The 26,326-nt window shown below is 44.7% G+C and overlaps 1 protein-coding gene across 10 annotated transcripts in view; it reads right to left on the reverse strand.

The window, feature by feature from the left end:
- Positions 1-26,326, reverse strand: part of ATP8A2 (ATPase phospholipid transporting 8A2) — a 324,329-nt gene that overhangs the window by 245,347 nt on the left and 52,656 nt on the right. For 7 of the 10 annotated variants that reach the window (XM_081004078.1, XM_081004077.1, XM_081004079.1 and 4 more), the window contains exons 3-11: positions 19,871-19,970; positions 18,679-18,777; positions 14,950-14,995; positions 12,399-12,439; positions 10,324-10,397; positions 7,092-7,161; positions 5,901-6,028; positions 5,161-5,272; positions 3,714-3,879 (exon numbers count right to left, since the gene is read on the reverse strand). In XM_081004078.1, coding sequence (XP_080860204.1) covers positions 3,714-3,879; positions 5,161-5,272; positions 5,901-6,028; positions 7,092-7,161; positions 10,324-10,397; positions 12,399-12,439; positions 14,950-14,995; positions 18,679-18,777; positions 19,871-19,970 — 836 coding nt within the window. Of the gene's footprint in view, positions 1-3,713; positions 3,880-5,160; positions 5,273-5,900; positions 6,029-7,091; positions 7,162-10,323; positions 10,398-12,398; positions 12,440-12,931; positions 13,014-14,949; positions 14,996-18,678; positions 18,778-19,870; positions 19,971-26,326 lie in introns of those variants that run through there. The other 3 variants (XM_081004081.1, XM_081004080.1, XM_081004073.1) reach the window with 3 other exon arrangements.

A 26,326-nucleotide genomic window follows, 5' to 3' on the forward strand; every position in this document is an offset into this window, starting at 1 on the left:
TCTCATAATTTCAGAATACTGGGTTTCTGAGTATCACAATGCTTTGAAGCCACCATGCTTATAATCCACATACAGTGAAATAGAAGCACATATCAACATGAGATTTCTAGACGAGAAAAAAGTTGAAGAAAAGGTCCAGAGGGCTGATATAAACGCTCTTGTTAAATGGAATTTATGTTCTGATTTACAGTTCCCAATAGAGCCAAAGGTTCTTAAGACGGTCAAAGAGAATTCCTAAATGCAAACACCTCTGAACTTTAGATTGTAAGAAATTCAGCTTCTGTAAATCACTGGAGGGAAGCAAAGGTTAGGATAACTTGAGCGAAGCGGCCTTTTCTTACATTGTATGCATGGACCAGGTGTTCATTTTAAGAGGCTTGTTTTACCATCAACTCTTGAAAAAGGTCTCTTCCCCCACCTCCAGCTCTGATAATATAAAAAGAACATGACAGAGGCTGCTTGCATTGTCCTGGAGTTAATAATATGAGCTAACAATGCCCTCTGAAGGTTTTTTTTTACATGCTGTAACCTCAGATCCTGAGATAACAAACCTTCCTCTGCTGCCAAGTAATTGTTCTTTACAGCCATGACAAACTTCACAACAACTGCACAAAACAGCCAGCTAACTCATGATGACGGCTAAGAAAGGGAAAATGCCTCTGGCAGTTTGCTTCTGATTCAGAGCTGCCTCAGATTCATCCTTGCACATGTTGATAAAATACAAGGAGGCAGACACCTTTTAAAGCACTGTGCAAACCCATCCCAAAACACAGCCCTGCTTTCCACAAATGCATCTCAGAAGAGAACAGCAGCTACACATTGACAACCTGTACCGCAAGGCAATAACAGGGTGCAACTGTACCGTAACCGAAGTAAATGCATGCTTCTATTTCCACATGCGTGTTACCTGGTTAACAGCAACACAGAAGAATATGAGGATGTGCAATGGATAAACTGGCATGGGAAGGAGGGGGAGCTTAACTCTTCCTTCATAGGAACGTCGGAAACTGCCTAATACTGAGTCAGACCACTGGACCATCTAGCTCAGTAATGTCTAAACTGGCTGGCAGCAGACCTCCAGGGTTTCAGACAGGATTCTCTCCCAGTCATACCTGGAGGTGCTGGGGATTGAACCTGGAACCTCCTGCATGCAAAGCAGATGTTCTACCACTGAGCTGTGGCCCTTCCCTTAGCAATTCTCCTCTTTTTCACTCAGAAGGCTTATTTCCAGAGGCTGGGGGGAAAGCAAAGGAGCATGGCGTTGTAGGAAAAATAAGTCTGAAGGCGAAAAATACCTTTCCTACACCTGCAAACGCTGCCTCTGCATTATCATCCCATGGCAAATATGGAGGTGGGAACTCATCCTTCCACCCTTTATCACTGCCTCTTCTACACATCTAATAAAGGTAAAGGTAAAGGGACCCCTGACCATTAGGTCCAGTCGTGACCGACTCTGGGGTTGTGGCACTCATCTCGCTTCATTGGCCGAGGGAGCTGGCGTACAGCTTCCAGGTCATGTGGCCAGCATGGCTAAGCCGCTTCTGGCGAACCAGAGCAGTGCACGCAAACGCCGTTTACCTTCCCGCTGGAGCGGTACCTATTTATCTACTTGCACTTTGATGTGCTTTTGAACTGCTAAGTTGGCAGGAGCAGGGACCGAACAATGGGAGCTCACCCCGTCATGGGGATTTGAACCACCGACCTTCTGATCGGCAAGTCCTAGGCTCTGTGGTTTAACCCACAGCGCCACCTGCATCCCTAATCTAATCTAATATCTAATCTAATCTAATATCTAATCACATCTAATATAAGAGCACAAATTGCGCCTGCTGGATCAGTTCAATGGCCCATCTGGTCCAGCATCCTGTCCTCGCAGTGGCCAATCAGACGCCACATCCTGCACTTAAGGATCCTGTGGAAAGGAAATTTACCATCCTGCTTACCCTTCTCCTCCCACCATTTGTCTTGTTCTAATTCTCGCAGATCTATTTTTAAAGGGCAGAGGGGTGGAGTGAGCAGCCAGGCGCCATTAGAACGGAAAGAGCCTTCCGCGAAGAAGCCACGTCATCAAAGCCAGCCCAACAAGGAATGCCCTAAAAGTCACTGGTGAGAGCTGATGCCACCCTCCAAGGAGATCAAAGAGCTTTCTCTCGGCACAGCCACCCAAAGGGCAAAGCATCAGAAACAACAGATGACAGCTGAGAAAAGCAACTCAGAATGACAATCGCCACCAGTAACGGCATTGTTCACAGTTTTTAAAGGCATGCATTTATTGCTATGGTGTGGTGGGGGTTTTTTGTTTTGTTTTGGTGAGCATCTGCAGCATGAGATAGCAGCCAGAATGCATTTTAAGAACCTGCGACCCACTTTGAAACGCAATCAGTAAGGTCCACAAGCCGCTGGTGTGCACACATTTGCACTTAGGCCTCCTTAATGCCACTGCAGTGGAGTGGAGGGGAACTGGCAAAATCCCAGTAAAGAAGTGCACCTTTAGGGGAGGCAGATTCCACGCTTCCTCAAGAGCAGCTGTAATACTGACATCATGGCATCACCACAACTCTCTTGATTGAACCCATGCAATGAACAAGCTTCAAGTTCTAAGGATCTTGTGATCTGGGTGCCAAATGGCTGCAAACCAGGATTTCAATAGAGCCAAACAACTGAAAAATCTGAAAGATTTAAACCTCTCCTTATACTATAAAAAACTGTGGGCTTTAGCTATAGCAGACAAGAGAATGCATAAATTACAAATACACTGGGGTCTTCTGCAAAGTGACCAGGAATGCATCCGAGGCTAAAAGAGACACTCTTCTTATGATTTCAGTTTTACTCCAGTGAATTTCACAATAATCCTTTCCCCACCACTGACGCTTCCATCTTCACCTGTTGAAACCTGGAACAGTGCCCTATGCTGGCCCCAAACAATTTCTGGATCACTGGCACTGAAACACAAATGCCTTCCTTTCCCTCCCCCTTTCCTGTCCAGCAACATCTATTGTCTTCTCAGCCTTTTGTACGTCGGTTCCAACTAAACCTGCTAAAGGGAGGTAAACAGGACCAGGAGGAAGCAAAACACAACCCTACCCTTGTATACATAACACTGCAAAATGATCTCCGTAAGCAGCTGAGACAATAAGGGCAGGTGTTTTTCCTTGGCACCAACGCACAGCTGCTTCTTTCAGGCTGAAAGACCAAGGGAAAAGCCTGGGAGGGCAAATGAGCACAATATGGGAGTCCGTAGACAGAACGTATTTAATTGTTCAACTGTACGGAAGTTAAGGTGAATACCTTAGCTTACCAGTGCATAGCCAGATCTGAACCATACATTTAAAGACTGTGGTGCCACTTGAAACCGTCATGGTTCCCCCCAAAGAATCCTGGGAAGTGTAGTTTGTTAAGGGTGCCAATCATTGTTAAGAGACCCCTATTCCTCTCAAAGCTACAACTTGCAGAGGGACTGACTGTTAAACCACTCTGGGGATTGTAGCGCTGTGAGGGGAATAGGGGTCTTCTAACAACACTCAGCACCCTAAATAAACTACAGTTCCCATGATACTTTGGGGGAAGCTATAGCTGTTTAAATCGGCATCACGGTGCTTCAAATGTGTGGTGCAGATGTGGTCTTACTCGTTCCCTTAAAGCGACAGTATTTTTTATTCTGGAATAAGAGGATCACACATAGAGAGACAAACACAGATGCTGATCTTGCTTACTGTTTGAGCCAAAGTACCAAATGACTTCTCCATGTGTTCTGTTCCATAGTAAGGCACCCACAGAACTCACTAGAGCCATGACGAGCAGGATGCAAAACAAAATGAGAATCTGCATATTGGTCACTTTCTCCACATTTGATCTCTTCAAGGGAGCTTTGGTTGAATTCTGGAAAGGAACAGCCAGAGAAGAGGAATCAATTCACTGAGCTCATCATATAAGAGCCAGAGGAACATCTGAAGCTGCGTTATATACCATCTAGCCCCATAGTGTCTGCACTGCTTCGCCAGGATTTCAGGCAGGAACTTTCCCCAGAAATACAAGGAGATGCTGGAGACTGTACCTAGAAGTCCCTCTCCTGCAGAGTGCAATGATCAGTTGAGTATAGAAGGGATGAGACAATTATTTAGTCCCAGGTTATACAGAGCTTTGTACATCAGAGCCTTGAATTTATCCTGGCATCTGATTTGCAGCAAGTGTAATTCTTTCAGCAGCAGTGTAACTGGATGGCAATGGTCATCTTTCCTTGGTGGCCATTCTGAAATTCCTGAAATGCACAGGGTTGGACTAGATGACCCCTGGGTCCCCTTACAACACTACAGTTCTGTGATTTTAGTCTGCCCCAGCGTGAAGAATCAACAAACATTCTCACTTCTTCCTTCCCTTGGGCGGTTAGGTCTTAACTCGCCCCTGGGGAAAGCGAGGTGAGGCTACCGTTGGGAAATAAATCTTTGCAAGCTTCATTCAAGTGGTCCATGTTAAATATCCATCTGTATTTTAATTGTATTTGTATTGCTCTTTTTACTGCTTATATTGGATCTTATTGTATTACTATTCAGATTCCACAGAATTCAAATTGCAAGTGCAATAAAACACAATATATAAGAAATAAAAGAAGCGGTGAAATACAATTAAAAATTAGCACAGCACATTAAAACAGCTAAGCAGAAAAAAATAATTAACCTCAGCAACTTTCAAGTGGCCTATGTGGGGCAGGAAGTTTGGGAACCACTGTGCTAGAGGAGTGATGTGTATCCTCCCTAGAAGTCTCCCGCTTTGTAAGAATTCAATCCTTTAGTGTGGCAGCACTTGCACTTTCGAACTCCCTGCCTACTGATGTCAAGCAGGTGCCTTCACTGTATTCTTTTTGGGCTCCTGCTAAAAACATTTCTGTTTAGACAACCCTACCTAGATATTTAGAAAGTTGATAGGAGCTTTAATCTGTTTTTAAGCTTATTGTTATTTTAACTTTTTGAAAGTCTTAAATTAATGTTGTTAATTCTTCATGTAGATAAATTCACTGTTTTGTCTTTTTGGTAAACCGCTTTTTTAAAAAAACAATCCAGTATAAACTAGACAGACAGACAGACAGATAGATAGATATAAATGAAATAAGCGAAGGTGAAAAACTGGCAAAGCTACTCTTTGGTAATGGAAAGCCAACTTTACCTGCATAAGTTTCGTATCGTGTCCTGTGTAGACAACAATTCCTAAAACCCACTGAGTGTTCCTTATCTGTGCACCTCTTAGTAAGATCTGGTCAGGTCCAATTGGAACTGGACTGAGGATAAAGGAGGAGAAAAAGGTTGGAGGTAGAAACAACAACATGGTCCAAAAAACAAGATGCACCACAAAGATGTTCTTAACATTTAAAATAAATTTTAAATGCGAATTTTGCATTGCAGTTACCCAACCAAGTAATGTGTACAAAGATGTGTGTACTAGGTAAAGTATGCAAAAAATGTGTTTTCTTAAGGGATTTTTTTTCAATAGAAGAACATATTAGGCTAATTTTCATGCAAATATGTGTATAATAAAAGAAACCTGCATTAAAATGCTGGTGGATTTTCATGAGGACATTTTAAAAAATCAAATTAATGTGGAAATCTGGAGAACAGAATTCCATATTGGAAAAACAAGAAAATGAGAGAAAACAAAATGGACAGGTTCATCCATCCCTACCAGAGGCACACCTGGGCAACGACCCACAATCCCCTGTGATCCTATTCCCTCATGCATACAGAGCCAACCCCTCTTCCCAGCTCCCTTCAAGTGTGCATAGTCACGCACGGGGGAGAGAAGACCTTTGTGAGAGAGGCCCAGTATCCTGGAGTAAAGCTTAGACACATGGGAGGTGTGGGGGATGGGCATTAAACATGGCAATAGTTTTTCTTCTATCCAAGGAATACCTTTGGCCATCTAAACGCAGGTTTCCAGTGAAGTCGTACAAGTGACGGTTGGGCCCTTCGCACTCTATCTTCCCAGACGTTTTCATCACTTCTTCTTTTGACTGGAGGCAAGCAGTCTGGGTCAAACCCTGCAAGGGACCAGTCCACAGGCACAGTCATCAACTAAACTCTTCTCTTCTCATGAATTAGGACAGGACTACATTGCATGGTGTCCCTCCAGAAACTGTTGGGACTTCAACACTCCCACGAGCCCCGACTGTTGGCCACGTTGATGGGAATCAAGCAACATCTGGGGGCAGCATGTTAGATACCCCAGGTTCAGGGTCCATCATGTAAAGCTGCCTGCCTTACACTGCATTAAGACTCTCCTGGTTCTACTAGAATATCGTTTCCATTGTGCCAAGCTGTGGCAAATGCGGATGCTGCTGGGATGCAGCTCAGACAACATCTTTCCCATTTAAATAATAAAAAAGGACTAAACCGTCTGCTGCCTCATCTTAAATAATGAACCCCTGCCCCAATTGATTTTTGACAACCCCCTTGAAAGTTGCTGGGGATGACATTTTCTCCACTACCGAAGGAGTGGCACATTCTAGGCCATAGTTTTGGAGGAGTCATAATACAGTATTAAAGCATGCAGAAGGTCCTGCTGTTTCTCTCCAGCTAAAAGGATGAGGTAGCAGATGACGACAGCTCTGCCTGGAAAGCCACTGCCAATCACTGTGGACCAGACAAAGGACCTGTGGCCCTCCAGCCATTGTCTGTCTCCATCTCCCATCAGCCTCAAAAAGCATGGTCCATGGTCCATGGTCCAGGTTGATGAGAGCTGTAGTGGAATGGCATCTGGAGGGCCAAAGATTCCCCCAGTCCTGATGTAAACAATATTGGACAAGACATATCACATCTGACTTGGTATCAGGCAATGTCACCTGTTCCTAAGCCTGTGACTACAACCCTGGAGAGAAAGTCTCCCAAGAATGCTTTCCCATACCCCTCTCATAGTGTTGCAGGTGCTATGGTTATGCTAAATTGAGCAATGAGGACATATTTACGTGGCTGCTATAATGAACAACCAATATTCAGACATGCAGTAGCAAGCCTCTTATTCCAACTAATATTTCTGCTATTCCTAGTTGTCATTTCCTCGACTTTTCAAAAAAAAATCAAAAGATTTGTGTTGTTGTTTTTTACCTGCCGTATTTTAAGGTTAGTCTCGCCATCGAGATTAGATGTTTCAATATAGCACATCGCCTGAGGTTCACTGCAAAAGTACAGCAACATGTTATATATCATACACACCATGCTTAAGAAGCAACCTCTAAAAAGAAAGGTGACTGCAAAATAAGTAAGAAAGAATAAAGGTACACTCACTGGCTCAACACACAATAATTCAAGCAGTGATTTCCCCCAAAACTGTTAACTGAATTTGTGGTGTTTTGTTTATAAAAAGAAACTCTATCATAAGGATTTTATGTATTTTTTAGTATGCAAACAGTGCAAAAAAATAATGCAATGCAGGTTTTATACAAAATCAAGAAACACAGCACCTTCAGAACATGCAGACTCTGGTGAACTGAGGCCTATTTAAATAAATGAATAAATAAATCCTATGCACCACGGGAAAAACTGATGTTACCAAAAGCAATCCTTTGCAGAAATGTCCAGCACAAATAGCATTAAGAGACATTGGCCAGACTTTGCCATAAGGCAACATAAATTTATGTAGCAGTGTAGCAGAACCCGCTTCCAGCACAACACTGTTCTAGTAACATCTGTATGGAGAAACCAGAAAAGCAAAACAAATTACCGTATTTTTCGGACTATAGGACGCACCGGCCCATAGGACGCACCTAGTTTTCAGGGGGGGAAATCAAGGGAAAAAAATATTATTTCCCCCCCCCGCAGCTCTGGGAGCAGCGGACAGGCTGCACGCAGCCTGTCCGCTACTCCAAGACCTTCTCCCTGCTTTTGCGGGAGGTGGCGGAATTCCCCCACCTCCCGCAAAAGCCCACAGGAGCCCCGCGCGACTCCTGCGGGTTTTCGACCAGGAGGGAGAAGGGACTGAAACGGCCAGTCAGTCCCTTCTCCCTCCTCGGGGAAAAGCCCCCAAGAGCGGCGCGCTCTTTAAAGGGTGTGCGGCTCCTGCAGGCTTTTCTAGGAGGTGGGGGAATTCCCCCCCTCGTAGAAAAGCCAGCAGAAGCCGCGGAGCCCCTTTAAAGAGCACGAGGCTTTTGCGGGCTTTTGCGGGAGGTGGGGGAATTCCCCCATCTCCCGCAAAAGCCCAAAGGAGGGAGAAGGGACTGACTCGGCCAGTCAGTCCCTTCTCCCTCCTTGGGGAAAAGCCCTCAAGAGCCGCTTGCTCTTTAAAGGGTGTGCGGCTCCTGCGGGCTTTTCTAGGAGGTGGGGGAATTCCCCCACCTCCTAGAAAAGCCGCGGAGCCCCTTTAAAGAGCGCGCGGCTTTTGCCTGCTTTTGCGGGAGGTGGGGGAATTCCCCCATCTCCCGCAAAAGCCCAAAGGAGGGAGAAGGGACTGACTCGGCCAGTCAGTCCCTTCTCCCTCCTTGGGGAAAAGCCCCCAAGAGCCGCTTGCTCTTTAAAGGGTGTGCGGCTCCTGCGGGCTTTTCTAGGAGGTGGGGGAATTCCCCCACCTCCTAGAAAAGCCGCGGAGCCCCTTTAAAGAGCGCGCGGCTTTTGCCTGCTTTTGCGGGAGGTGGGGGAATTCCCCCATCTCCCGCAAAAGCCCAAAGGAGGGTTGGAGAGTAGCAGGAGGGCGTCGCGCGCCTTCCCGCTGCCCCCCATCCTCTGGGGCTGGCGATGGGGGAAGCGCTGCTTTCCCCACCGCCAGCCTCGAAGCCGGGTTGGAGGGTAGCGGCAAGGCGTCGCGCGCCTTCCCGCTGCCCCCCATCCTCTGGGGCTGGCGATGGGGGAAGCGCTGCTTTCCCCACCGCCAGCCTCGAAGCCGGGTTGGAGGGTAGCGGCAAGGCGTCGCGCGCCTTCCCGCTGCCCCCCATCCTCTGGGGCTGGCGATGGGGGAAGCGCTGCTTTCCCCACCGCCAGCCTCGAAGCCGGGTTGGAGGGTAGCGGCAAGGCGTCGCGCGCCTTCCCGCTGCCCCCCATCCTCTGGGGCTGGCGATGGGGGAAGCGCTGCTTTCCCCACCGCCAGCCTCGAAGCCGGGTTGGAGGGTAGCGGCAAGGCGTCGCGCGCCTTCCCGCTGCCCCCCATCCTCTGGGGCTGGCGATGGGGGAAGCGCTGCTTTCCCCACCGCCAGCCTCGAAGCCGGGTTGGAGGGTAGCGGCAAGGCGTCGCGCGCCTTCCCGCTGCCCCCCATCCTCTGGGGCTGGCGATGGGGGAAGCGCTGCTTTCCCCACCGCCAGCCTCGAAGCCGGGTTGGAGGGTAGCGGCAAGGCGTCGCGCCCCTTCCCGCTGCCCCCCATCCTCTGGGGCTGGCGATGGGGGAAGCGCTGCTTTCCCCACCGCCAGCCTCGAAGCCGGGTTGGAGGGTAGCGGCAAGGCGTCGCGCGCCTTCTCGCTGCCCCCCATCCTCTGGGGCTGGCGATGGGGGAAGCGCTGCTTTCCCCCACCGCCAGCCTCAAAGAGCAGACTCTCCTGGCTTCAGCGGAAGCAACGCGAAGCCTCCGGAGCGCAGGCTTCGGAGGCTTCGCATTGCTATCGCTGAAGCCGAGGAGTCTGCATTCGCTCCATAGGACGCACACACATTTCCCCTTCATTTTTGGAGGGGAAAAAGTGCGTCCTATGGTCCGAAAAATACGGTATGTGGTTCATTCCCCTGCAGTGCAATCCGCCTTGAGGACCAACGGAGGCAACGAGATGGAACCGTGTCATCCTCTCAGCCCATCTGGTTTCTCCATTCAGACATTACTTGTAATAGTAAGGGCACAAGGAATTGAGCCTCGTGTATCTGTGCCAATATGTAAAAGAAGAAAGTATCTTTCACGGAACATGGGAAGTTGGTTGCCTGCTCTTTACCTAAAGGGAGAGGGTTAACAGGAGAGCATGCAATTCTGAATATTAAATATGGTTTGATATTTAATATTAAACTATGGTTTGATGTGCTCACTTGTTCCAAAGTTAGTAACCATAGGTTTTCCCAGTGAACAGGAAACTATGCTTAATTAGAGGCTTCCTGGTTGAATTGCAGCTCTCACACAGAGGAAGGTATAAGGAGTTTTGTGTATTCGCATGTCAGCTTAACAGGATTGCCCAAATGCAGCCAGTGTGCTGCTCTAGTGCACATTCAGATGCTGCCCCTATGAGCTGAAGGTGCCTGCATGTAACCAATTCAGGGAAGGGAGAAAGGAAGGCCGTCCCATATTATCTGAATTTCTTTAAGTGCAAAGATTGTTTCTTTAAAAACCTCAGTTTAGCAGAAGTATCATTTCACACCCACTCAGCATATCTGACCTGGTAGATAAAATGATCATGTCTGCTGGGAGGTGCTGCCCATTGGTGACCTTCACAAAGTCTCCCACTGCCACCTGTTGAGCCAGGGGCAGGAGTGCAGCAGCATGAAAAGAGAGAAAACGAACAGAGAGAAAGACAAGAGTCCATCCATACTGTTAGTTAGTCAATCCTCCATACCAAGAGAAGCGGGGAAACAACAGTGTGTTATAATGAGCATTCACAGTTTTGAGGGGAGCCCATTCGCTGCAGTGACAGAGTCTGGGGTCTTTGCCTCTTGCCAGCCAGCAATGCCTCCTGAGTGGAAGTGGCAAAAGGCAGGCATTGATGCCATGGCATCAGAACGCAGGTCCTCGAATCAGAGGAGGGGAAAGGGCTGCATCTAGGGACTCAAAGAGGGAGCTGGGGAGAAAATAGAGCAGACGTAGAATAGACAGGGACACCAGGGGTAAAGAATTGCATGGTTGACTCTACCCTTTTCTTTTCCTGGTTTTATCTGCCAGCGGTAGGTAAAAGGTAAAGGGACCCGTGACCATTAGGTCCAGTCGTGGCTGACTCTGGGGTTGCGGCGCTCATCTCGCTTTATTGGCTGAGGGAGCCGGCGTAAAGCTTCCGGGTCATGTGGCCAGCATGACTAAGCTGCTTCTGGCGAACCAGAGCAGCGCACGGAAACGCCCTTTACCTTCCCACCAGAGCAGTACCTATTTATCTACTTGCACTGGCATGCTTTCGAACTGCTAGGTTGGCAGGAGCAGGGACTGAGCAACAGGAGCTCACCCCGTCGCGGGGATTCGAACCGCCGACCTTCTGATCGGCAAGTCCTAGGCTCTGTGGTTTAACCCACAGCGCCACCCGCATCCCTCTGCCAGCGGTCTATCAGGCTAAATCCAGTGGACTTCAATGGCCTATAAGCAGCATAACCGCATGAAGGGTTGTATGTAACCTGAGTGAATGGTCCTATTGCACTAAGTCAAAGGTTTTCATCCTTTTATTCCAATTCACTTTATCCAATAAAGGTGTTCCAAGTTTTGCTTCCTTCGATGTTTTAAAACATATCCCTCTTTTCAGGGTGAAGCATATTAAAGCAGCTTGGGTTTTGTTTCCTTCTCACTTTCATTTGCAAATTTGTTCCTAGTTTACATAATGTGGCAGCTACATCGTACCAACGGAAGGGCGATACATGTTCTGAGTGAAATGAAATGTGCCCCTTCTTCATCTGCCCATTTTAAGCAGTCTGCACTCTAGAATAAAATGTGATGTGTTCAAATTGGCAAGGAGCTGAATGACAACATTGTACCCTATTATCCTTCCAGGCTTTCAGGATTTTTACTAATGTATTAATGCTGTGAAAATGCTGTCTTACATATTTAATTTCATGATCTGCCTTACTGGCTCTCTTTCTCTCCCCCCCCCCCCCAAAGGATATAAGACGGGCATTATTAACTAGGGCTGTGCAAGCTCCACCCCCCCACCCCACCCCTGACTCAATTTTGGGCTGAATTTGGAGATCTAGCCTTGATTCACCCACAAACAAATCAACTCAGACACAATCCAAATCCAGAAATACACACCTGTATTTTTCTACTCCAATAGTTAACCAACATGGTCACACTGAGCATCTCCAGCACTCAATGAGGTGTTTTAGTTGTGGGTTTTCTGTCTATACTTCTAGAAAGCTTAGTGTTCCCCCAATCATGCTGATGCCATGTTTCTTTTCCATGTATGGATGGCGCCATTTTGGCTGCATATGGACCCACCACTTGGAAAATAAACCACACAGGACTCTGAACTTCTTTTACCAGGGCTCCTTTCTAAGTGTGGTCCATCTCCTCTCTGCTTCCATAAACAATGAGTGACACATCTATATCAAGCAAGCAGACATGCATTTATATTACACAATTAGTAATCATTCCTTGCTTGGGATTTAAAATGGGAGAGCACATATGACCTGAGAAACACTAAGAATTGCTCTGTGAAGATATATGAACTAAGAACCTTGAGCTCCCATTCTTAGAACCCCAGCGCAGATCAAAATAATGAGTATCTAATTCGCAAAACATCTTAAATGTAGTTCTTACCTCTTTCCACATAATATTCTGCCACATCCCATTTCTTAAAACTGGAAGAACAAGGAAAAAAAGAAAACTGCATCTTTTTCTCTTTTTTTTTAAAAAAAGAAATTATCACATATTAATGTGTTCCCTATCACTGATCGGTCTATGAGTCATTGATCACTCTAAAAAGAAAGTAGAGTGGGGAGGCTCATCTCCCCAAAATGCTCTACAAGCAAATTTTAATGCTACAGCTTTCTTTTTTCATCGGGTTGGCAACTGGGGGTCAAGCAGAACTCGGCCAGGGATCAGATTTGTTCTAGCAGTTGCTGAAACAATCCCAAATTCCTCTAAGTGGCCACATATGTATGGTTTAGCATTGTGAGAATAAGCCTAGCTTATCCCTTCCCTTGCACACTCCCCATGTCTTTGCCATTGTGACTGTGAAGAGCACACTGGAAACTTCCAGTTTAACCACAGTTAGTATGTCCTCCAAACACCCAGCGAAAAATAAGTCAGCTTCACAAACTATGGGTTGAAGCTGGCTTCTTCCCACTAACCAACGTTAAAATGAACCACAGTCTGGCCTTGTTTGCACATGCTAAACAATGACTAGGGCTATCCATGGTTAACGTTAGCAATCATCTATATAACTTAGTTAAAGCTGAGGCATCACACAATCACTTAAACCTCACAATTACATCATAAAACAGTTAAAAGCACCAGCAAGAGGAGCTGAGTCTTGAGAGTGGCTTGAATATACTGCTGTTCTTCACTAGTGACTCTGTAGCTTTTGGGTAATGACAACGCCTTAGCCATAGTTAAGGAGGAGGCCCAGTCGATATGTAACACTAAACCAATATTAACGTTAGCTAAGGTTGACAAACCAACTAAAAACTCTGGTTAGTGATTAACCTTTCACAATAGTTCACAAACCATACTTAGGTGGCCAGGGTAGGTTCACACATAACACTGAGCCATGGTTTAGTGTTATGTGTATACCGAACCCAGAAAGCTATAGTTGATAAAAGAGTACAGGGGAAAGTTTCTGAATGCCAGATCCAAGCTGCACCAGAGGAGGAAGAGGAGGAAATCACAGGCCCTGAACGGGAGGAGGCTTGTTCTCATAACCAGCTCAAGATAACCTGTCATTATTTCACATAAATCTACAACATTAAAATGGGGGTGGGGGAATGGGCACTGAAATTTGACCCACAAAGTATGCTTTAAATTAAAGAAAGAAAACCTGATGTTCTGCCAAAACCTCAGCCAAAAGTCAATACTGCGCATTTTAATTTAAAAACGGGAGCTTGCAAGTAATTGTATAAACCAGTGTAATTATTTCTCTCTCAGATATGGATTGCCACTGCTAAAATCACTTAAGGGAACGGATCTAAATATACTCAGGCAGCTCATCATATACAATATACTATTCTATGCAATTATACACCATGGTGGAGCTTGAGACAAGTGCGGTGACTGCATTGTCACTGATTGCTCCAACCCAATTGATGCCTGTTTGTACCTTTGTGTGATTAGAGACAATGGGGCTGTGTGAAATGATGCAGAACACGGCATTAATCACTCAGTCGAAATAAAGCATTTCTCATTTTCATTTATTTAGATTTGAATCTGCCATTGCCCACGACAATACAGCAAATAAGACAAAGGAACAGGAACACAAAGAGAAATAATGAAGATAGTAATTAAAGCGGGATAAGGCACATTCTTGCAGAATTGATAACGACGATAATGCAGTGTCGTTTCGTGCCCCCTTGGCGCAGTGTAATCAGGTACTACTTATAATAATTAGGCAAAAGGTAAAACTTCCAATCATGACTAATTACCAACACGTGGCATCTAAACAATTATATACTTTCTCCCAATTCTTTCTCTTGCAGGTTGTATTAGAATTTAGTCATAAATCACAAATTATTGAAACCAAAAGTAATCCTTGACCCACTTTGCACATCACAGTAAACCACAGCTGCTGGCTTCCTATAAATGCTTTTATCTGGACAACTTTTCCATTCCCTGCTAACATATGGAAGGAAGGAAGCATGATCCTTAGCTTAGTGCTGCCTCCAAAAGTTCAAGTAAATCATGATCAGTGAGCCCAAAACAAACCTTTGCTACAGATCATGGTTTATTGAGAGCAAAATAAACCATAATCATATATATTAGTTCCGCATTTGTATGAAGTCCATATTTTATTATGGCAGCACCTACACCTTGGAGCTCCCTGCCTATTGCAATCAGATGGGCATCTTCACTATACTCTTTTTAGTGCCTGCTAAAAATAGACAAGTTTATCCAGACATGCAAAATACTGACATGTGTTTGATTCCCCCCCCATTGCCGATTGTTGTTTTTTACTGTTTTCAATCGTTTGTTTTAACTGTCTTTGACTGATAATTTCATTTTATCCTTTTCGTGAATCGCTTTGAGGGCTTGTATTTTTACAATCAAGCAGCATATAAACTTTGTGAAATAAATGAAATAACAAATAAGACAATCAGGTTGTGACATTCCCCCCTGTGTGTACTTTATTTAAAAGGAAATTAAAAGAAGACCTTACCCACTGTTTTCTTTTTGTTCACCGTACTGTCAGCCTTGTGTCTTTTCTATTGGGGAGTAAAGTACAAACATTTAGTTGGAGAAACACTGAGAAAAGTGATCTGTGCACCCAAAAGGCTAAAGCAAAGCAGAGGAACCGAGAGACAAGACCACTTCTATTACGCTTGACATTTCCCTTAGTGTGCAAAACACAGAACTGTACCGTTTGCATCAAGTTCCAAAATGTATCAAGGCCTTTCAACTCTCTAATGGGCTGATCAGCCAATGCGCACACAATGAATCTTTGTACTTGCAAGGTGCTTTTGCTAAGAGCTCCACCTGCTTCATATTATCCTGATAAGTCTTACAACACCTTGCAAGACAAGTTAGTACTGTATCATTATCCCCACAATATAGAGAATGGAATGAGGATTGGGGAGGGAGTCACTAGTTTGTGGAGGCAACTAGGAAGAGTTCGCACCTTTGGTTTCAAGTACAGTGGTACCTCGGGTTACAGACGCTTCAGGTTACATATGCCGCTAACCCAGAAATAGTACCTCGGGTTAAGAACTTTGCTTCAGGATGAGAACAGAAATCGCACGGCAGCAGCAGGAGGCCCCATTAGCTAAAGTGGTGCTTCAGGTTAAGAACAGTTTCAGCTTAAGAACGGACCTTCAGAACGAATTAAGTACTTAACGCGAGATACCACTGTAGCTAGAAGGGGCCATAGCTCAGAGGCAGGGCATCCAATGCTTTGCATGCAGAAGGTTCAAGGTTCAAATCTTGGCACCACCAGAGAACCCTGTGTGAAATCCTGAAGAGCCACTGCCAGTCTGTGTAGAAGATACTGAACTATATGGACAAATGGTCTAACACAGTATAGCAGCTTCCTATGTTCCTGCAAATGTAAACAGCCTTCACTTCAACATCCCCCACAGGCTATAGTGCAAACCAAGAACTGTAAAGCATGACAGCGCTGGAAACTAACAAATTACAGTAATTTTCACCCAACACTCTCAATAGCCCTCTTAGAGTGCATAGTATTTTTCAATCCTTATTCCATTTAGCCACACAAGAGCCCTATGATTTAGGTCAATAATGTTACTATTTTACAGATGGGAACCGAGGCGAAGATAAGGCAGACTGCTGAAGGCCACCCAATAACCACAACAAACCACAATCCAAATCCACTCTCCCATGTCTCCAGCATTATGGACCATTCCTGGCCTGCGTCTAGCAGGCAAACATTTCCAAATTTAGGTCTTCTACCTTCTACCAACCAAGGGAGCGGCTTTGAGCCATGTCCAACACATGGTATATTGCTTCACCTATACATTTTAGATAAAATAAAATAAAAATGCAACTTTGTGCCAGTAATTCCAAGGCTGTGCAGACACCGTGGAGCCCTGGGCAGAAACTTCTGAAAGGACGGATTATTTCGGTGGCATAACTTCATCAGTGTTCAATAGAAGCGGGGCTTTAAAGGTCTGTCTCAAGGTAAAGCTGAAATGTTTTGTCTGCAAAGAAATGCCAAATGAATTTGGCTAGGATCCAAAGAGACACACATGGGGAGTTTCTGCCTGCACAGTTGCTCGAAAACCTCTTGCTGAGGAAGGCTCTGTTACAGCTACAGTTTTAATTCTCTTTGATGGATGTCTGTGATGAAGTAATTAGTTTTGTTCGCTGCACTTCTCTATCCATTTTTTTTCCTCCAAAGAAATTAGCTGAATTGTGGTTCCCAGGAGGTCACCTCTCTCCAGGCAACTTACAGGGCCAGGTCTACTAAATTTTAGCACTACGACTGCATCACGTCAGGAACAAAGGAGGCTGCCTTATCAAAGGTCAGACACGGCTTCTCTAACCCAGAGCCTCTAGATGCTTTAAACTACAACCAGCATAACTCTGGTGGTCAACAAAAGAGGTTTAAAGACTATCTCAAGGCAAATCTAAAAAAAATGTAGTATAATCACTGACAACTGGGAAACACTGGCCTGCGAGCGCTCCAGTTGGAGAACAGCCTTTACCAAAGATGTCATGGACTTTGAAGACGTTCAAACTCAGGACGCAAGGGAGAAACATGCTAAGAGGAAGGCACCTCACTGTGATCAATTCCCACCCAGAACCCTATGTCCTCACTGTGAAAGGACGTGTAGATCCAGAATTGGCCTCCACAGTCACTTACGGACTCACTGTTAAAACCATATTTATGGAAGACAATCTTACTCAGCTACAAGTGATCACTAAAGAAGTAACTACAACACCCATCAGCCCCAGCCAACATACTCAATGGAATCAGATGATGGAAGTTTTAGTACAAAGCTTCTGGAGGATACCAGGTTGGGTAAGGCTGTCCACCTAGCAAAGCCTTGTCTGTTCAGACTGACAAAAGCTCTCCAGGGTCTCAGGCAAAGGCCCTTCTCATCAATTGCAACCTGATCTATTTTTAACTGGAGGCACCAGGATTGAACCTGGAACTTTCTACATACAAAGTGAGAGTTATTTTTCAGCCCTCCGTCACTTCCGTGCAAATCATTATCTGGGCACCATGCACCAGGCTTGGTCACTGGCCACAGCAGTAAGTGCAAGTGATGAAACATTGCTCTGGGAGGGACTAAGAACTGGCAGCTCTAGCACCGATTTCTGGGGCAAGGTCGTACCCGGTGGACCTGCTGTGGCCAAAAGACTCAGAAGCAGAGCGGCAACTGGAACATCTGAAAGCTGGTGGGAAATGTGTGCACACTTTTGTGTCTCCATAGCAACTCACAGGGCAGGGTTGTTTCGTGCATGGTATAAGGTCCAAAAAACCAGGACTTTCCCCCTGTGCACCCCTTGCATTTGCTCTGGAGGGTTGGGGAAAACCCCAGATCAGGCTTAGGGGGTAAGCAGAGGGGAGAAGAAGGTGGAAAAGTCTTGTTGCGTGAGTGGACCTCTTTCCCCACATGCACAAGTCCTTCAGAGCTATGTTGAATCCCACCCATTTTTATGTTGTTGTATTTCAGATGTGCTGTGAGAACTTTGGTAATTAGGCAGGTCATATGACAGAGTTCATATAACCGAGCAGTGCTGCCCATTAAGACTACAGACCCTCATAGACTCACCTATCAGTAAGCCCCACTGAACTCAGTGGGGCTTATCTCAGAATATAAAATTAAGCTTTGTAACAACAGAAGAACCCTGATGAATCAGAGGCCAGGTGCTCATCTAATCCAGTATCCTCTTACAGTCTGATGGAATGGCCACTTCTAGATAGATGAGTTGAGAGAGAGAGTCAAAGGCCTGATTTCCTGCTCACCCTCTGCTCTTAGCACATTTGTTCTTCTTGTACGGTTTTGTAATGATCCTGGGTGCAATGGGAGAGTGGAATTAAATATCAGGAAACTACATAAATAACTAATACATCCCGATGCACAATTGGTGTCCTTTGAATGCAAGGTGTCCTGCCCCATACACACAAATGTCTCTTGCATGACCACATCTAAGTTTCAAAGGATCGGAGGAACATTGGTTAGAAAAGACAGAGAAGTGCCTTATACTACGTCAGCCCATTGGCCCACCTAGCTCAGTGCTGCCTGCACTGACTGGCAGTGGCTCTCCAGTATTTCAAACATGAGTCTCTCCCTGCCTGGAAATGCCAGGAATTGAACCCGGGACCTTCTGCATGCAAAGCAATGCTCTGCCACTGAGCTACGGCGCTTCCCCTCCAACAATAGATGGTTGGCCTATTTCATCCAAATGCCCAACGTATACTCACATAGTCTTCAATAATCTCTTTGATGCCAGCAACTGTGAGAATAAATAGCAGTGGCACCAAGGTGGTATATCTTCCAGTTGGTGAGACATCTGGAATTTGCTGAAAAGGGAAAATAATAATAATTATTATTATTTTAATGTTACTAGAACACGGCTATGACCAATGTTTTCTCCTACTGGGAAAGTACTGAGAGAAAAAAGCCAAAATTCCTGATGCCATTTGCTAAATGAAAAGCAACTTCTGGAGGAAAGAACTTGTAGTTGAAAGGTGAGCAGTGAGGGTAACTTAAATCTATTCTTTACCTGCTGCTTCTCTACTCCAAATTGTGACCCTTTCTCTACCGCTTTTCTTCAATGGGATTCCAAATACAGAAGGAAATATTGTTTGGTGGGGTGATTTAGAGTAGAGAACGACTGGGAAATGCAAGGGTGAAGCATCTCCTCCCCCTTGGTGCTTCTCCAGTATAAATTCCCTTGTCTTGAACGTTTTGTTTCTAAGAACTAGTGTTAGGGCTCTACAACATAAATGTGGTGCAATGCGTCACTAGCCTCTGAACCTAGGGCCTAACCTAGCAAGCTGCATTGGACTGCATGGGCTCAGGTCTCAGAGCTCTGCTAAGGGACACAAGGGGTGTGTAACACTGACCCCTTTCAATTGGCAAACAATACAAAGGCTCCTGACTGAAGCACCCCAGGATCATTTCAAATACAGGTTGGCTTTCTCCCTTTGTGTGGTCAATAGGCCTGTTTTACTCTAGCCTGAGCCTCAGAGACCCTAAGCTGGAAAACACATCCTCCAGGTCTAGGCTTAGTTAATGCTACCCTTGGTCCCAGCTCTGTTCTGATACACTTACTTATGGGGGTAGACAACATGTTAGCCTCCATATGTTGTTGAACTGCAACTCCCATCAGACCCGGCCAGTATGGCCGAGGGTGATGGGAGTTGTAGTCCAGCAACATCAGGAAAGGCATGATGTTGGAAGCCCTTAGCACAGAACAACAGTCTGAAAGAATTTGCTGTCAATCACTCCCATTGATTCTATGGAGCATGATCACTGTGCCATGCAATGGTGAGGTCCACAGTTCGGGGGTTTCATCATTGCTATAGGAAAGATATGCCCAGAACATTCACTTGTAATTATATTAAACGGAGTGACAAATGCAGTCAGTTTAATTTCGCAACAGAGGCCTACCTGCAGTAAGGCAATGAAGAGGAAGAAAGCATTAGCCGCTTTTCTGATCTGCTCATACAAGAATCGAGGTAGAAATGTCACCACGCTGTACTTGGCTGTGCTGTAAGTTTTCAGAAACAAAAAAGGAAATAAATGAAGACTTCGTTTAGAAGGTCACGGGAGGAAACCCGTACCAAATGAACTGACGTTAAATTAAACCAGCTGGGGGGGAAATCAAGTCAGTTCTTTCAAATCAATATGTGAACTTCAGCCTTTATAAATTGAGATGTCTAGCAAAATAAAAAAATAATAAAAAAACCCAATATGATTACTGTAACACACAGCCAACAAATTCGTTCAGTTAACTGCAGCGAGCATCGTATTCCATATATCAAAACTCTGCTGGTTTCCACAAATTCTGGAGTCCTGATTATCAGAACCAGCAAGGTTTTTTAATGTGATCCAAATGTTCTGAAAATCTATTCTTGATTTACAAGAAAACCTCAGTACCATGGACAGTTCTCTATGGGTTGCATGCCATTAAGTCCTACTTCGAGTAAACTCACTGAAATTAATCAGAATCATAGAATTGTAAAGTTGGAAGGCACCCCAAGTGTTTTCAATCCCAGTTCAACTCCCTGCAATGCAGGCATCTCAGCAGAAACTGAAAGCTGAAAATGGACCCAAGTTCACCATGCCTTTTAATGATAATAGACCTTCTCTGAGTAGGATTGACACTGGATTGAACTCCATGAGATTATTTTAGCTTCAGGTTATGCTGCTGAAAACAGCACATCTGTGTCAAGTTCTCCCCTTCCACCTCTTAATAAATTGTATTGACATTGTATTGCCAGTAACTTGTTTTTAAAGGACCAAATAGTTTATTCTCCAAAGACACCCATGGTATTGTCATTAGCAGCTATAATGTTGCAGCATCATTGTGGGTGGGGATGCATGTGACACAGATTAAAGCGCGGTAAGAGTAAAGAAGAGGAAGGAAAAGAATACACTGAGAAGACGGTGCCAATGGAATAAAATGGCATCGAAACAATGCAAATACATTTGCAATGAATATTTGTTTATTTATCATTTAACGCAGTCGCATACAGCTTAATAAGATGGTCTCCAAGCAGTTTAAAGAACAAACATGCACAACAACACATGCACATCACACCCGAATTCTGCCTTGCAATTCATCCACACAAATCATCCAGTAACAACTACTTGTTCAATAGCACTCAACCCATTCTACTGCCACTAAACTTGTTAACAATTTTATATATCGCCTTCATCCATGCACGTTCCTGTACAACCAAGGTTCCCCGCTTCCTTCATCTGAAGACCAGCTCTGGAGCTGCATTCCACTCTGAGCGTGGAGGGCATCGGTCCCTCCTAAGTGAAGAGGAAGGCCTTGAAAGTGTGAAAGCTCTAATCTGAGATTATTCCTCATCTTCAGCCCTCCATTTCCCTCCCAAACAGCACCAACGATTCTGCTGCATCATCTATAAATAACGAACAGGTGGGTTCGTTCTTCAGCTGACATATGGTATCTGAACCCTGGAAGACAGGGAGGCACTGAAACGTTGTTTTTTAAGGCACGGATTCATTTGTTTCCCTGCTTCATACTTGACACCCTCAACATATGCCAATTTCGCCAGCCTCCTTTACCAATATAAGATCAGCTCTCCCAAGGAAGCTTCCCATGTGTTGTGGCTATACACACATACTTGTGCGGATGTTGTTCAGAACACAAGTAGAATGATTCCCCAGAGTTTCAGTGGAACTTTTCCCATGGCGGCACATAAAGAGGCAATGATATCTAGCACTCAATGATATCCAGCTAGCTGAATCAGGGCAATGCAGAAGCTCTGTTTACAAAACAATAGGGGAAACGCGTGAAAGAGAAATGCTGAGCGTTGGGGCGGCTAGTAATGAAGGCTGCTAATACTGTAGTCAGCTTTATCCCATTGCTCATAGCTTCCCTCTCTATAGGAGCTTCCAGTATCCAGCCTCCGATATCTCAGCACTTTATCAGGCTGATATCAGATCAAACAGATTTGTTTAATGGGATGCTTAAAAGTACTTATTTAAATTATTAATACCCCACTTTTTCTTCAAATACCTCAAGGCAGTTTACAAAAATAGTAAACACACACACACACTACAAACAGCAATATATAAAAGGAATACAGTCATACCTTGCTTGACAAACGCCTCAGCAGTCGAACGTTTTGGCTTCCGAACGCCGCAAACCCAGAAGTAAGTGTTCCGGTTTGCGAACGTTCTTTTGGAAGCTGAACGTCCGTCGGGGCTTCTGTGGCTTCTGATTGGCTGCAGGAAGCTCATGCAGCCAATTGGAAGCCCTGCCTTGGAAGTCGAACGTTTTGGAAGTCGAATGGACTTCCAGAATGGATTCCGTTTGATTTCCAAAGTACGACTCTAAATAAGAATAAGAATAAAAAGCCAGAAATAAAACAGTTTAAAACAGGTGTGGAAAACATGTTTGACCCTCCAGATGTTGTTGGACTACAATGCCCATCACCCTGACCATTCTTCATGCTCACTGGGGCTGATGGAACTTGGAGTCCAACATTGGGAGGGCTGCAAGTTCCCCCTCACTGAATTAAACACTAATTCCTGTATTTTACTAGCAATAGGTTTCATTTGCTCCATCCCTGGTTTAAAAGCAATTGCAATAGGAAGCGTCTTTTTTTTTAAGTAAAATAAAAAATAATTAATGGTTTCATTATTTAAAAAAAACAGCAAAAAAGCAGCATTAAAAAAACTTGTTATGCAATAAGAACTGCACATAGTTATGGCTGGCAAGGAATTAAAATCCAGTCTATTCCAAGGGCCATGTCAATCATAGTATTAAAATAGAAATGAAAAGCAAGAAGGCTACAATTTATAGATTGTGAGTAATGTTCGAAAACCATGAGAGAAAAACTGCAAGGAAATCAGAATGAAGAAATAAGTGTTGTGCTCAAAAAGAAGAAGAAGAGTTTGGATTTGATATCCCACCTTTCACTCCCTTTAAGGAGTCTCAAAGCGGCTAACATTCTCCTTTCCCTTCCTCCCCCACAACAAACACTCTGTGAGGTGAGTGGGGCTGAGAGACTGACTTCAAAGAAGTATGACTGGCCCAAGGTCACCCAGCAGCTGCATGTGGAGGAGCGGAGACGCGAACCCGGTTCCCCAGATTACGAGACTACCGCTCTTAACCACTACACCACACTGGCTCTCAGTGGGGGAAATCTTAGATTAGAGACAGAGGACCATCTAGTCCAGCATCCTGTTCTCACATTGGCCAACCAGATGCCTACAGGAATTCTGCACAGTACACCGCTTTCCTCACTTGTAATTCACAGTATCTGGTATATAGTTCTCTGGGAAGAGGGGTGGACTGTTAAACCGCTCTGAAAATTGTAGCTGTGGGAGGGGAATAGGGGTCTCTTGTTGGCTCTCAACACCCTTAGCAAGCTACCTGAAATATACTCGGAGTCCTGTAGTGATTTCATGCTCTTTATTGCAGCTTGTAAAACAGTGATTGAATTGCCCCCCAAACCTCATGCTTTTATATACATTATTTACACAATGAGTCTTGGCTGATTCTGCTTCCCTCCTGGAGCCTGATTGGTCTTTTCCTGCAGGCCAATCAGTTGTTGCATTCTAGGATCCTACCAGCCTAATAGGCTGATTAACTTCCTCCTGGAGACTGATTGGTCTTTTCCTGCAAGCCAATCAGCTGTTGCGTTCTAGGATCCTACAAGCCTATTGTTCTAGGATCCAAGCTTAGTACATAACACTACCATTTCCAGGATTCATTGGGGGAAGCCATGATTGTTTCAAGTGGTACCATAGTGCTTTAAGCACATGGTGTGAATGTGGTCCTAGAAGCATATGCCTATCAGCAGGGGCATCTGTGAGGTTAATGAGCACTGCCTTGCACACCCAACTTGGTACAGGGAAATTGGGAAAGGAGCCAGGTAAGTCAGGATGGGAGCTAGTTGCAGCCATTGGGCTTCCAGTTTGCCACCCCTAGTTTAAATAACAGGGCACCATCCAACTTCTCCAACTTCTGTTTATTGCCCATTTATCTGGGTATTATGTCAACAGTAGTGCATTTTGCTCCATCCTTTCTGTTCATTTGATGATTGTGGAGGGGTGGGGAGGGTGGATTATTAAAAATACCGGTGACATATTTTAGCTGAGAGTCGTTTACGATATACGCTGCAATGCACAGAAGTGGCATAAGAATATATGAACAGAATTTCAAAGAATGCCAGCCAAGAGAACAGCCTTGGAAACATTTTGCTGCCTGGCTCAACACACAATGTGTTTTCACAACTACTCAAATAATAAATCTGTCTCGTTTATATATCACAACCAGTACGTCAAGGCCGCTTCAGATTCAGTATGGCAACTACTGCTGCTCTGAATGGAGCTGTGTGGCAGCTATTACCGTACGTAAGGTGGGACACATATGTACAGGAACACAGGAATTGGCTTTACACGAGTCAGTACTACTATTCTGGCTAACCAGATGTTGCTGGACTACAGCTCCCATCATCCCTGGCAACAGGCCATGCTTCCAACTCTACAATTCTATATGATTCTATGACTGGGGCTGATGGGAGTCCAACAACAGCTTGTGAGGCTGGGGACGAAGTACAATATGGAAGTGGCTGGGCTACTTCAGATGTCAAGTTCAGGGTTGTGTGTGTGTGTGCACCCTAATTTTGAATGCTCCAGGTGAAAGAGAAAACCCCCTGCATTTAGTAAATTAGTACTTCAAAGAGGAAATTGGAGCAGCTGTCACTGGAGTCACTCATTTACTACATACAGAAAGCCTTTTGGGGCAAGATGTAAGGTGTTTAGAAAAGTTCATAGGAGCTTTAATTTGTCTTAGTTTCATTTATTGCAAAATACGACAGGTGTCCACTATTTGAACTTTCCAGACGTGAGTTCCGACAAGCTTCCCCAGCATAGCTGTCAACTTTTCCCTTTTCTTGCGAGGAATCCTATTCGGAATAAGGGAATTTCCCTTTAAAAAAGGGAAACGTTGACAGCTGGATAAATGGACCTTTATTGTGGGTGTCTACTTGTTTTAAGTGTCTTTGTTGCATTTGTGCTTTTAACTGTTTTTAATTATCTTATGTGTAAATTGCCTGGAAACGGTGGTTTAGAAGGTGATTAATAAACTAGTGGTGGTGATAAAATGCATGCAGACCTGCTTTGCTGGCTGAGGAAGTCTGCCATGACAAAGCTTTGTCCTTGCCAATAATTTATGCCCTATTTTTTTTTAAAAAAAGAGAAGAGTAGCAAAAACATAAAGTTGATTTTTTAATGGAGGAAAAAAGAGCAGTGTTTGCAGAACTCCGAAGGGGTGGAAAACACAACTTCATATTTCATATATGAAATCAGAAGAGAGACAGGGACAGGAGGAGAGGATTTTAAAGTGCTGGCTCCATATTCCAAGTACATATTTTACTAAGGAAGGCAACTGAACAGCAAACAAAGCAACTCTGGGAGAAAATCAATCTCCCGGATTTCTATTTGAGAAGGTTGGTTAATCAAAAGCAGAAAGTAGTGTTGTTTTTACCTTTCATTGGAACAGAAACCTAAGCAATAAAAATATAATTTTAATGCTATTTTTCTGCACTGGCCTTCATTGCTGTTATCCAGAGGTAATGCTTGGCCTGCATTTTCATGGAACTTTCAATGCACAATGATAGCAAAACAATAAAGGTTTTACAAGGACCTATAAAGACCTGAAACAGCACATATATTTCCCCCTTGAAGACAAGCTGCAACAATGTGGGGAATGGGTCATCTCTAGGAGCAAGCCTAGGGATAAGTTGATGCAAGAGATTCAGAATACGTTCTGAACCCATAAATATTTTGAGAAATTGGGGGCAGGAACCTAAGCAGGATTTGGGGGAAGAGGACAAGGCAGGGTCAGATCCAAAGCAGTTGGTGAAAGTCAAGTCAATCAATCACCAGTTAGCCAAAAAGTTCACTGGGTGACCTTGGGCCGGTTGTTATCTCTCAATGCAACACACCTCACAGGATTGTTGCAAGGATAAAATGGGAACGGGAGAAAAATGTATGCCTCACTGAGGCAGGATATAAGGATAATATATAAATATGGGAATGGCAGGATAGCTAATGTTAAAGAAACTGCACTGTGACAAATAGCAGCTGGGGGGGGGGGGAGATTTTGATCCCCCATCCTGTGCCACAGTGCTGAACCTGATCTCCCTTCTGCCTCCCCAGTGGCTACTATTTACAAAAAAAGAAAAGAAAAAGGAAAGACAGAAGGACACATTTAACAGAGCACATCACTCGACTCTTTTGATAAAGATTGGTTACCTACTCCTGATGTAGGGAATATAACAGACGAAGCAGGCCTAACTACGTGGCAATATGGGGGAAAGCCTTGCTGGAAAGGAACCAGCCATAAGACACAGCAACTAA

The sequence above is a fragment of the Podarcis pityusensis genome (genome assembly GCF_964106645.2).
Source record: "Podarcis pityusensis genome assembly, chromosome: 4".
Taxonomy (NCBI): Eukaryota; Metazoa; Chordata; class Lepidosauria; order Squamata; family Lacertidae; genus Podarcis; species Podarcis pityusensis.